The following is a 13,263-nucleotide window of genomic DNA, read 5'->3' as shown; positions in this document are numbered from 1 at the left end:
TAGTCCTCCTTTTGGAACACTTCACCATAAAGTGGTGGTTTGATACCCTATAGGAGCCTAGAAGACCAATATCAAGAAACTTTACCTAGTTAAATGGAAAAACTTTCTAATGTAGTCCACCAGTAATCAAATAGAGTACAGTTCCACACCCCTACCTATAGTCCTATCCATATCTATAGTTTAATGGTACCTGAATGAGCTTTTTGAGAAGGGTTTGGCTTATGCCTTGAGCAAGATACACTTGTCAGCCATTATAGTTTGCTTCCATGTGGACCCTCCCTTGACATCCATCTTATTACTTAAGCAGTTCTTCAAAGGATCCATGCATCTACTCATTCTCTGATGGGCTCTTCATTTGAGATGAACAAGGAGACCTATCCCTTCTCAATGGGACTTGAATTTCATCATCAAGAAACTTATTTTGCCTGATTTTGATTCAGCCAGCTCTGCTGAATTTCAGTATCTTTATTTGAGAACTGTGATTTTGGTTATCCATCACCTCTTTTGGAAAGATTTGTAAGTGCCAGGTTTTGATGTAAAAGGAATCGTATACAGTTTTTTTAATGGTTTTGTGGCACAGAGAGCTGAAGCCTTAACTGCAACCCAGATGACCTAGAATTGTCTAGTGGCCCAGATTCTGGAAGGATCTGACAGTGGAAATGGATGAAGGAAGAATCAATGCATTATCACCACATGCCTGTCTGGGTGGCAGGCTTATGGTGATGTCACCTTGTAGATGAGGACCACTGTTCACTCATCCGCTCATTCCTTGAAGGCAGTTTCCAGCATTCAGAGATTGTGGCCGTATCATAGCCCAACTGTCTCATTTCTTTGCCAGTTTAGTGGTGATCCACACCTCTACTGAGCCTATGGTTTTCCTCCTTAGTAAAAACTCAAATGGAAAAGGGTTATTCTGGGGTATTTACTCAAACCATGAGTTGCTAAACCCTTCTGCTTCCCTTAGGATCTTCTTCTGAGTTGATTGCCAAACCTCTGTAGAAACAACAGGGACTAAGTCTGGCAAAAAATTGTTGTCTTTCTAAGTTTTGCAGGCTCATTTGTTACTGACTTCCTAGTTCAAAAAGAACAGAAAATGGCACAGGCACATTTCTGTTTCCTATGTCTACTCTGTGTTCATATTCACAGTGTGAGGATGGGATTGTTCCCACTCCAGGGACACTGAAAGCTCTGGAAGGCAGCCGGGGGGGGGGGGCATTCAATCTACCTGCGATAATTCTAGGGTATAATGAATTATACAGCAGCAGTTATCCTAGAAATTGAATTCCTGCTATTATGGTGAACATGCTTACATGTTTTTCCCTGTGGTTTCAATTTGCATTTAGCTTTAGTTTTGTGTGTTTGGATGGAAGATCTCTTTATGTATCTGACAGATGTTAATATTTTTAGAAGAGAAAACATTTGTTGTTTTTGTGACTTTTCTGTTTAGAAGAGAAAACATTTGTTGTTTTTGTGACTTTTCTGGGAGAAGTTGTGGTTTTAGAAAATGAGCTATACATTCATTTTATATAATTGTTGTCTTTTCGTGTATAAAAGTTAAGAAATAGCTGTTTTGACTGTCACTGTTTCAGGTTGCTGTCACTCTGGAAACATTGTTGTTTACTTTGTGGCAGCATTACAAAAGCAAGTGTTTTGAAATATATATACTAGGCAAGTGCCAAGAGGAACTGTTAAACTTGTACAGGCAAATTTCCATAACGGTAGTTACATTTTAGGAACATTTTCTTTTCCAGAGTTTATTGGGTGTTTTTCGGGGAGTAGTTGTTCATTTGCATGACAGGATTGTGAAAAGGCTGTAGTGTTTGTGGGGATTTGTGTTGTTTAAAGTTGTAGATTTCTAGCGGATGTCTCCATGATTAGGAGGCATAGATTTACATATTTTACCCCATATGTTTTTTTTTTTTTAATTGTGTTTGGGATGGTGGCTTTTTACAACAGAACTTTATCTAGCTGTTTTTTTTTTTTTGAGCTGTTGCATTAAGTTAATGTATGGCTTTGCAACAAAGCAGTACCATCTGTGATGCCTCACCTCTGGCCCAGTAATCAAGGAGCCTCAATCCTCACCACTGGCAGCAGTGGGGTATGTACATTGGGAGAATGACAACTACACACACACTATTTCCAGATGCAACTCCCTGCATCAAGTGTAATTTCCCTTAAGAGCATACAGAGACCACAGTCAGTCCGGGGCTGGTTTCTCCCTCTTTCTCCAGATCCCCAATAAGACTCCCCACTGGCACAGCTGAAGAGTTGAGATCTCAGCTGAGTGACCAAGCCAAGACCTCCAGTACCATCTTGTCTCCAAACAGTGCTTCGTGTCCCTGCCCAGGTAGCTGACACACACACTCTTTGAGGTTGGAGTTTTATACACACACACACACACACACACACACACACACACACACACACCTGGAAAAGTCTGGCACAGGTTTACTAGCTACGCCCCCTTCTGCCCAGACTATAAGGTAGTTTCCCCTGCCACCAGTCACTCCTTATCAGCTACTTTAAGGCTCTTAACAAAGAGTGTCCAATCTTAATGTGTAATGTTACTGTTAATACAAATGGTAGTTTGACCAAGAGCAATGTCACCAAATAAACATGCAAGAAGTCCAAGAACTTAAATATCACCAGAGAGATCAACCGCAATGAAAAGTTTAAATATATTTAATAATAAATAATAAAAGAACAAGAAAATACTCAGTAAATACTTACAGTTACATCAGAGTTCAAAATCACAGGAAATATTTAAACAACATTGCAGGACAGTCTCAAATAAATAAAGAAAAACATCTAAGCTAAGCTTTGCTATATTCCTGACTGTATATAAGAGAATTACTGTACTGTAATAACTTACTTCAGAACAAGCAAGACAGATGTGGTGAGTGGGTCTTGATGTTGTCAGATCAAAGACAAAATACAGAATACAGTCTCTCACTAAGAGACTTCCCAAATTAATATTTCAAACATTACTGCTGGGATAGCTTGTGGAATGACATCATTTCTTGTCATCTGACTCTATCTCGGGTGAAACCATGTAACCTGAACCGAAACACCAAAGGTGGAGGTATGTTCCCATATTCATTAAGGATATCCACACCTCCAGGCTAGTTGCTCAGCATAATGCATCCAAGGTTATCCACGTGCAACTAACACTGGACAAAACTGCAATCCAAATTGTAGCTTGCTACAGATCCCCCACCATACCTCTGGAGTCCCACTCCTCTTTTCTTGAAGTACTGGAAAATATTAGGGTTCAACCAAACAACCTAATAATGGGCGACTTCAACTACCCCACTATTAACTGGGAAAACTACTCATGTACCAACTCCTTAGCTCAATGCTTTCTGGAATTCATAAACTCTTATGCCCTGGATCAACTTATCCACACCCCCACAAGGAGCAACAATATCCTAGACCTAGTCATTACCAACATGAGTGACCAGTGTCCCACACCTGAAGTCAACTCCTCGTTGGTCTGATCCGACCATAAGCTAATCACCCTTGATATCCACATCCTGCCCCCACCCCCCATTAAGGAAACCACGGTAAAAAATTTCTGCAAAGCCAACTTCATGCTTCTTAAGACATAAGTGAACTTCATGACACCCATGCAGATGGACAATACAGTTACAACTGCTGAATCCAACACAAATGCACTCTATGAGCACTTACACGAGTGCATGGATTTTGCTATCCCAAACAGAACTAAGATGCTATCCTCCAAAAAAAGGAAGCCAATCTGGTGGTCCCCTGCCATAAACAAACTGTACAACAAAAGGAAAAAACTGTTGCAAAAGAGAGTAAAATCCCATGAGTGGAGGAGCTCCCTGGTCAGCCTTAGTAAGAAGCTGAGATCCCTTATAAGATCCTCCAAAGCTAGCTACGAAAACAAAATCACCACTAATTCTAAGGACAAACCACAAAGCATTCTATAGCTATGTCAAGAATCTCAATAGCAACACCCAGATCTGCTCTGAGTTACAGCACAATGGCACGAAAATTACAGAACCAACTGATATTGCCAACATCTGGGCAGATAGGTTCAGTGCTAACTTTACCCTCCCACCACCTAAAGGGCCCATAGCTATACAGGAAGAATGCAGAGTCCCTGTAATCACAACTATGCAGGTAAAAGCTGCACTCTCTAAAGCCAAAAACACAGCATCCATGGGACCGGACAGCATCCCAGGCTGCGTTTTACACAAACTTCAGAACGTACTGGCTCCCCACTTAACCACCATGTTCAGTAATAGCCTCGCATCAGGCTTTGTGCCCACTGAATGGTGTGCAGCAACAGTTATCCCACTCCACAAAGGGTGAGCCACCACTGATCCCGGGAACTATCGACCTATTAGCCTGATGAGCCTGGTCTGCAAGGCCATGTAAGGTATCATCATAACTCATAAACAAAGACATTGGTAACCTCCAAACTCTGGATCCCACCCAGTTTGGGTTTATGAAAGGCAGATCATGCCTCCTGAACCTGATTGACTTCTTTGAGGCAGTCACCAAAGACGTAGATGAGGGTAAGGTGGTTTACACAGCCTATCTTGACCTCGCCAAGGCTTTCGACACCATCCCCCATTCTTGAATTATAGCTAAACTCAATAAACTAGGTATAAATCCCTATGCCACAAGATGGGTTACCAAATGGCTCACTGACAGAACCCACATTGTAAAAGTTGCAGACTCCAAATCTGACCTCAAAGCAGTGACAAGTGGAGTACTACTGGGTTCCGTCCTGGGACCTCTCCTGTTAGCCTGTACTTCAGAGAAGTAGGTACCAAACACAGAAGGCCTCTGGCTAACGAAGTTCGTAGATGACTGAAAACTAGGAACCATAGTCAAGTCCCCAAATGATGTGGACATCCTACAGAACGGCCTCACTGAGAAAGATGCCTGGTGTCAGAGGCATGGCCTCAAGCTCAATGCCAAAAAGTGCAGTCATCTCCTTTGGTAAAAACTCTGTACCCATGAACTACCACATAGGCAGCAATCTCCTTAACACCGAATGTGTGATAAGAGACCTTGGGACCCAGGTGGACAGTAGTCTCTCCTTTGATAGTCACATCACCACAGTAGTCAGGAAGTCCTTCTACATGGCACACCTCATCATAAAAGGGTTCTCATCCTGGAAAAATGAGGTCATTGTTCCGCTCTACTTGACCCTCATTAGACCCATTATAGAGTACGATGCCCCTTTTGGAATGTACCTCACAAGACATCTGCAGCAGCTGGAAAGGCCACAGAAGTACCTCACAAAGAGGATTACTGGCCTCAAACAAATGCCCTACATTGACTGCCTCAAAAAACTCCAGCTTTACTCCGTAGCATATTGCCTACTCCGTGGTGATCTCTGCCTAACATATAAAGCTATGTCAAACTCAGAGCTACACCTAAAGAAATCCCAATCCCTCCGAGATACACGCTCTAGGGACCTAAACCTTGTCACCACAATAAACAGGACATGCTGGAGGGATAGATTCCTGTCCCAGAGACTTCCCATGCTCTGGAACAGGTTACCCATCTATGTCAAGCAAAGTTCTTCATTAGCACTCTTCAAGAAAAATCTTGATGAGTGGATGGGAAATAGGAAATTCACTCTGGGGATCACTTCTGTGTCTCTACTCGACAGTGGCACAAGAAAATAACTTTCTTGGGTGGTGTAAGCCAGGGAACCTTGTTGGCTAGGCTTACGTAGGCCCTTGGGCCAATAGCCTAGTACCTACCTATGAACCTAAACCCCGACTAATACAGCTGGTATCATTTAGCATCTACCTGTGAAAGTTCATAGACAAGGGCTTTTCTTAGATCGAAGGCAGATCCTGGAAGTCATAAAACAATAAAACACTTCCAAGACAATACACAAAACTTCTAGTTCTAGACATTGTGTCTGTTACTGCACTGAAACTGAAACTGAAAGATAAAATCCTTTTATTATGTGGCCATAAGGTAATTCAATTTAAGCTATTTTCCAGTTTCCATTGTTAAAATATATGCATCTAAACAGTTACAATAGTGCAGATACATTTCTGTTCGAATTTAGTAGGGCATGCTTTGGTTACATCTTTAAATAGCACTTTGTAAAATACCTCTTCAGCACACATTTGTACAAAGCATCTTATATGACATGCAGTTCTAATACGTTTGTAACACAAGCATATAAATCATGTTGATATTCACAAATTGACATATAATTATTTACAAAATACCAGATAGCTGTGCTGGCAGTATTTCCTTTTGTGACATTTCTTCCCCCACTTGTTTTTCAACTGACCCTTGAGAAATGTTGCTTGAGAGGGATGAGCCTATCTGGGAATACATTACCCCATTCCCTGTCTTGAGGTCCCAGCTGCCTTGGCATTGCTGACCCCAGTACTGTGCCTCACACATGCCTGCAACCCTAAGCTCCACCATAGTAATTTGGGACTTTGCTGGTTGGCTCCCAGTAGCCACAGATCCCTCTCAGACTCCTCCTGCCTTGTACTGCAAATACTTAGCACCAGGGCCTCCCTATAATTGTAAGGTTTCACCATGTTATCTTGGTACAGTCTGTGCCCCTGCCTCCTGCCTAGCAGTTCTACCATCTAGTTAGCATTACTGACCTTCCTGTCCACCTTGAAGGATCTCTCCCAAGCTGCCTGCTTATTGTTGCATCTGACAAGAATGAGAACCATAATTTGCTGCCCCACAGCATACTCTCTAGCTCGAGCATTCCTGTCATACCAGACCTTTTTCTGCTAGTTGGCTTCTGCCAGGTTCTCCTGGACCAAGCCCATGAGTTCCCTAAGCCTTCTCCTGAGGTTTAGGACATATGCCACAACAGACTCCTTGTGGGATTCGCACTCACCCTCCCAGTCATCTCTAATCAAATATAGAGGTCCCCTCACCTTATGCCCATACAGCAACTCAAAAGGTGAAAAACCTGTGGATTCCTGGGGCACCTCTCTATAAGCAAACAACAGATAGAGAAATATTTGTCCCATTCCCTCTTAAACTGGTCTGCAAATACCCATAGCATGGTCTTTAGTGTAGAGTTTAACCTCTCAACCAGACTATTAGTCTGGGATGGTAGGGGATGGTCTTTAGGTGATTCACCCTACAGTGTTTCCACAGACAAGCCAGCTGGTCTGGCATGAAATTAGCACCTCTGTTAGTCAGTATTTTTTTTTGGAACCTACCCTGCAAAAAATCTCTAACAAAGCATTTGCCACCTTTTCTGTCTCGATGGAGGACAGAGCCACTGCCTCAAGGTATTTGGTAGAATAATCTACTGCCACTAGGATATACTTCTTCCCTGTGAAACTTGGAGTACTCAGAGGACCCACAGTATCCATAGCTACACTGTGAAATGGCTTTTCAATCACAGGCAAAGGCATCAAAGGAGCCTTGGCCTTGTCTCCTGCCTTGCCTACATTTTGGCACTGCTCACAGGTTCTGCAGTACCCTGTTACATCCCTGTAAATCCCAAGCCAATAAAAGTTCTGCATAATACATCTCTTTGTACGCTTTATGCCCTTATGACCTGCAAAGGGAATGTCATGCGCTTTGGCTAGAAGTGCCAGATGGTAGGTTCTGGGCACTACCAACTACTGTATTCTCTCACCCTCTAACCCTCCCTCAAGGGTCCACTCTCTATACAGTAACCCTTTGTCCCAGTATACAGATTCCCCCTTTTCTTGAGAATCAGGTACCTAACTAGCTAGCTCTCTCAGGCCTGTAATGTAGGGTCTGAGAGCTGAGCCTGTCTGAACTCTCCCTTTGTAACCCTTCCCAGCTCCCCTTCCACAGGACTTCTGATATTCTCTGACAGTGGTGCCTCACTGCTGGCTTGGATACTACTACTAACCTCTGCCCTTGCAGTCACTCTGTCCAATGGAACATCAGTTTCCACCAGCAGTTGTGGCTCACCTTCAGTCTCACTGCTACAGGGTAGCTCCCTCCTTGAATTAACCACCACACCAGTCCTGGCTTCAAGTCTGCGGTCTGTCTGGGTGTCCACTAGGCTACCAGACCCACATGCTTGTATCCAAGCCTGACTGTCATTGCATGCACACAAGGTACTGCATTATCAAAATCATTCCCTATCAGGACATCTGCAAGAATATCCTCAAGCACAGCTACTTGCTTGCTTCCTTTTCCACCCTCCCAGTCAAGGTGAACCCTAGCCAAAGGTATTTGGAATGGGGTCCCTCCTAAAGCTCTGACTAGAGTAGAGTGCCCAAACAAGTAGTGCTCCTCTTTAACCATTGTAGGCTTCACACTGGTTAGGTCAGAGGCTGTCTCTCTCTTAGCAGTGGCCTGTTTTCCATCTACTAAGATAGGATATAACCTTTTGTGTTATTTGGTACCATTGTTGTCTCCAGACAACTTACAGCTGGTATTCTGTCATTCCTACTTACTGACTCTCCCACCTTTTGTTCCCCACCTTGCCTGCATGGACATCTATATGCTACATGGCCCCGCTGGTTGCATTTAAAACATTTAAGCCATGGTTCTGGCCATGTACCTGAACTAGTTGTTTCCCCTGCTACTGATGAACTCTGTTGGGCTGGTTTAGGCTGCCCAGCATAGGTTTCCTTAGAGTCATGAGCAGCACTAGGCATCTCTTCCCTTTACAGTGATGCCCTGCTTGCTAGGTATAGGTCTCCCTTTTTCCCCAACTCATATGCTGTGTTACATTCTCTATTCACTATCCAGATTCTCATGTTCTCAGGCAAAGTGCTAAGGCCTTGTTCCCTCACCAAAAAGTCTGCCCAGCCCTTCAAATGTGGTGATCTGACACCCACTCACACATCTATGAAAATAAGTTCTTAACTCGGCAATATATTCACACACGCTTTCATCTGCATTGAGTATATGCTCATGAAACATTATCCTATAAGCTTCAGGTGTTAACTTAAAACACTCTAATAGTCAGTTATAACTGTATTATAATTTAAGCAATAAGTACCAGACAATTTAGAAATACCAGTTACAACTTTACCATGGAGTAAGAGGCTTAGGAACCATACCCAGAGCCCTTCGTCAACATTATACTGTTTATATACCCTTTCAAACATATGAATAAAACTATTAAAATTATCACCCTCTGTAAGTTGTGGAAGAAATTTACTGACCTTTGTTGCTGTTGGAATTTGGTTACTCCCTTCTCCATTACCCCCATGACCCTGGCAAAGAGTCAGCATCTCCTTTTCATATTGCTTCCGCCTCTCATTTTCTTCAGCTTCCAGATGTCTCAATCTTTCTGTTGATTCTAATGCCATCTGTTTCTCCTTTTCTTTAGCCTCCAAATGCCACAGTCTCTCTGATTCTAGTTCTAACCATTTGGCCTCCAGTTCATGTCTCTTTAACTCCAGATGGATTTTTAAGTCCTGTGTGGAAAGGTTGAACAGTCCATTTTCTGAGAGTTGTACATCCGCAAGGCCAGTCTGGTTGTCCTCCTTGTTGCTGGTCTGTGATGCAGCTGTGACCAAGGCTGCAATCATTTCTGCTTTAGTCAGGTTGTCATGCACCATTCCTTTGACCTAGCACATCTCGGCCAACTGGCTCCTTGTCAGCTTGCCATACTCCTCTACTGACATTGTTGCCTGCTCTCCCTGATTAACTAAGCTAACAAAAAATAAATAAAACTATTGTGATGTGAAACTATAAATGTTCACTGTGTGGCTGATTGAGAGTACAAACACTTTCTTCAGTGACCACTGTTTGCAGGTTACAGGAGTTCAGTATCCACACCACTGAATCCTAATATGCGGTATCCCCCCACTGCCAACCAATATACGTGATGTCCCTCCTCTAGCCTGGTAATCAAGGAACCTCAGTCCTCACCACTAGTACCAGAGGGGATGTACATTGGGAGGATGACAACTACACACACAGTATTTCCAGATGCAGCTCTCTGCATCAAGTGTCATTTCTCTTAAGACACACAGAGACCACAGTCAGTCTGGGGCTGGTTTCTCCCTCTTTCTGCAGATCCATAATAAGACTCCACACTGGCACAGCTATAGAGGTGAGATCTCAGCTGAGTGACCAAGCCAAGACCTCCAGCACCCTCAGTCCAACCAGTGGTTTGTGTCCCCACCCAAATAGCTGACGCACACAGTCTTTGAGGTTTGAGTTATACACACACACACACACACACACACACACACACACACACACACACACACACACACACACACACACACACACACACCCCTAGGAAATGCTGGCATAGGTTTACTAGCTATGCCCCCTTCTGCCCAGACTATAAAGTAGTTCCCCCTACCACCAGTCACTCCTTATCAGCTACTTAAAGGCTCGTAACAAAGGGTGTCTAGTCTTACTGTGTAATGTTACTGTTAATACAAATGGTAGTTTCACCAAGAGCAGGGCAATTAGGAGTGGCCCACACAGTATCACCATACAAATGTGCAAGTACTCCCATAACTTAAATATCATTAGACAGATCAGCCACAATGAAAGGTTTAAATATATTTAATAATAAATAATAAAAGTACAAGAAAATATGCAGTATATATTTACAGTTCCATCAGAGTTCAAAATCACAGGAAATATTTAAAACAACATTGCAGTACATTCTCAAATAAATAAAGCAAAACATCTAAGCTAAGCTTTGCTATATTCCTGACTGTATCTAAGAGAATTACTATACCCTAAGAGAATTACTGTACCCTACTAACTTACTTCAGAGCAAGCAAGACAGATGTGGTGAGTTGGTCTTGATGTTGTCAGGTCAAAGACAAAATACAGAATACAGTCTCTCACTAATAGACTTCCCAAATTAATATTTCAAATATTACTGCTGGATAGCCTGCAGAATGACATCATTTCTTGTCACCTGACTCCATCCCAGGTGAAACCCCCACTGATGCAGCGGTATAATTTAGCATCTACCTATGAAAATACATAGACAAGGGCTTTTCTTAGATCTAAGGCAGACCCTGGAAGTCATAAAATAATAAAACGCTTCCAAGACAATGCAGAAAACTTCTACTTTTAGACATTGTGTCTGTTACTGCACTGAAACTGAAAGATAACATCCTTTTATAACGTGGCCATGAGGTAATTTAATTTCAGCTATGTTTCTGAAGTTAACCTCTTATGTTCCAGTTTCCATTGTTAAAATATATACATCTAAACAGTTACAATACTGCAGGTACATTTCTGTTCTATATACATCTAAACAGTTACAATACTGCAGGTACATTTCTGTTCTAATCCAGTAGGGAATGCTGTGGTTACATCTTTAAACAGCACTTTGTAAAATACCTCTTCAGCACACGTCTGTACAAACCATCTTATATGACATGCAGTTCTGATACATTTGTAACACAAGCATATGAATCATGTTGATATTCACAAACAACATATACTTATTTACAAAATTCCAGATAGCTGGGCTGGCAGTATCTTCTTTCGTGACACCATCCATACTTTATTTCTTCATTTAATTAAATTTTCTTAGGACACTGGATGATATGTGCTATGAAGAATGTAAAATTGTGATTTATTTTGTTAAAAATACAGTAAAACATATATTTAAAAATGGCATTGTTTTTGAAAATAAAGATGTGGCCCTGAATGCTGGAATCTGCCTTTGATCTTTTGTATCTATAAGATGTAGTAGTTTGTGTTGTCTTTTAAGTTTAGTAACTGTATTTTTGTACCTTTCAGGACTGTGGACCTCTTGAGTTGGAACAGTCTAATTGATAGCAGGACTAAAATTTCCAAATTACTACTTACTCCAGATATGCAGGTAAGATTCTCTAAAATGTGACTTCACTCTTCCCTTAGAGAAACAAACAGCCTACCCACACTTAGTAGGTAAACATGCAACATCGATCCCATGTAAACATGCCAGGTTGATCCCATTAATAGACAAGTCAGACTTGATAATAACTTTAACACATTTTAAAGGACCACTGTGGGGTAAGTGCCATTCTCTAGCTTCAGGATTACATGAATTCTTTCTGAAGCTCCATTTGAAAGATTTGTTTGTTATAACCAACATAGGCCTGTTTGTAACATTTGTGATATGTCCCTTAAATGTTTTAGGTTGTTACATCAAGATTTTTTTCCCTGATGGGTGTTGTGTTTTCATATATTTTGAAACAGGATTCTGTTCCAGGCTTAGTCCTTTTCTAGTGTTGTTGATCTGATGGCTTGCAGAATGTTCTCTTAGCTGTGTGAACACTGGCACAAGATTTCATCATATACATGACCAATAGTTGTCAGGTGTTTATGTTTAGTGCTGTTGTTCATTATGAGAGATTTACCTTGAAGTTGCTTTCTATTATGTAAACTGCACAGATACCAACAAGAAGATCTCTGATAATCACAGAATATTCTTAAACGTTCTGCTGAAGTTACATGAAAATAGCCTAAAAGTATGTTTGCATAAGAAAGTGGTTCTGAAGATTCATTAATATAACCATGGAATATGTTGGATTTTAGAAAATGTGTACTTGTTGACAGCCTGGTAAGTAATAAATTATATGGTTATCAATAATGTAGCTGGGGCAGGACAGAAGGGGCAACTACCTTGGGTGCAAAGTGTTGGAGGATGCGATTGGTTAATCCCCATTGCTCTTTAATGCAATAGCAGCTTTTAAAAGCTGGTGTTGAATTTGCAGTCAATCTTGAGTGCTGTACTACTCCTTGTGTGATATAAATATTAGAAACTGAATATTAGAAATCTTCCCCACACTCAAAGTTTCAAAAAACCATTAACAGAAACCCTACTCAAATCTAGGATCTGTACATGCCAAAGGTCTGATTATCTCAATTACTGCAGTTCCCTCCACTTTTCCTTGTACTCTGTCTTTTCTGTCCACTAACTAATACCTTCAACTTCACCTGTCTTAACTCTTCTCAGTTTACTCCTCAGGTTGCTGACCTGCACTTCTCCATACTCTGTTCTCTACCTGCAATTTCTTTTTTGTACCCACCATTAATTTACTATTAGCTTCCTCTCTTCTGCCTACTGATGTACCACCATTGATTGTACTACGTATCGCATATGTCTCCTGTCATGTACTTAATCAGACTATAAGTGTGTCATTCATGTATTTAAAAACCTCTTGTAATTACTGTTATCTTCTGTTAGTAATTTGTTTTCTTATGGGGCTTTTCTCCCCGGGCCTTCGCTGAATGTTAACAAATCCCAAAATAAAATAAATAAATAAACTGTCTGCTACATTGTAGCAAGCAGTTTGCTACAGTTTAAAGTAAAAAAAT

The 13,263-nt window shown here is 41.5% G+C and overlaps 1 protein-coding gene across 1 annotated transcript in view; it reads left to right on the top strand.

Annotated features, from left to right (window-relative positions):
• Positions 1–13,263, top strand: part of LOC122799370 (proline dehydrogenase 1, mitochondrial-like) — a 972,876-nt gene that overhangs the window by 561,414 nt on the left and 398,199 nt on the right. The window contains exon 8 of the mRNA XM_044068377.1: positions 11,701–11,782. Within this exon, the coding sequence (XP_043924312.1) occupies positions 11,701–11,782 (82 nt within the window). The remainder of the gene's footprint in view (positions 1–11,700; positions 11,783–13,263) is intronic.

Source organism: Protopterus annectens, chromosome 4.part0 (assembly GCF_019279795.1).
Source record: "Protopterus annectens isolate FY-2018-M chromosome 4.part0, PAN1.0, whole genome shotgun sequence".
Lineage (NCBI taxonomy): Eukaryota > Metazoa > Chordata > Ceratodontiformes > Protopteridae > Protopterus > Protopterus annectens.
Note: the sequence above shows the minus strand (reverse complement) of the source record. Positions and strands in the feature narration are given on the sequence as shown.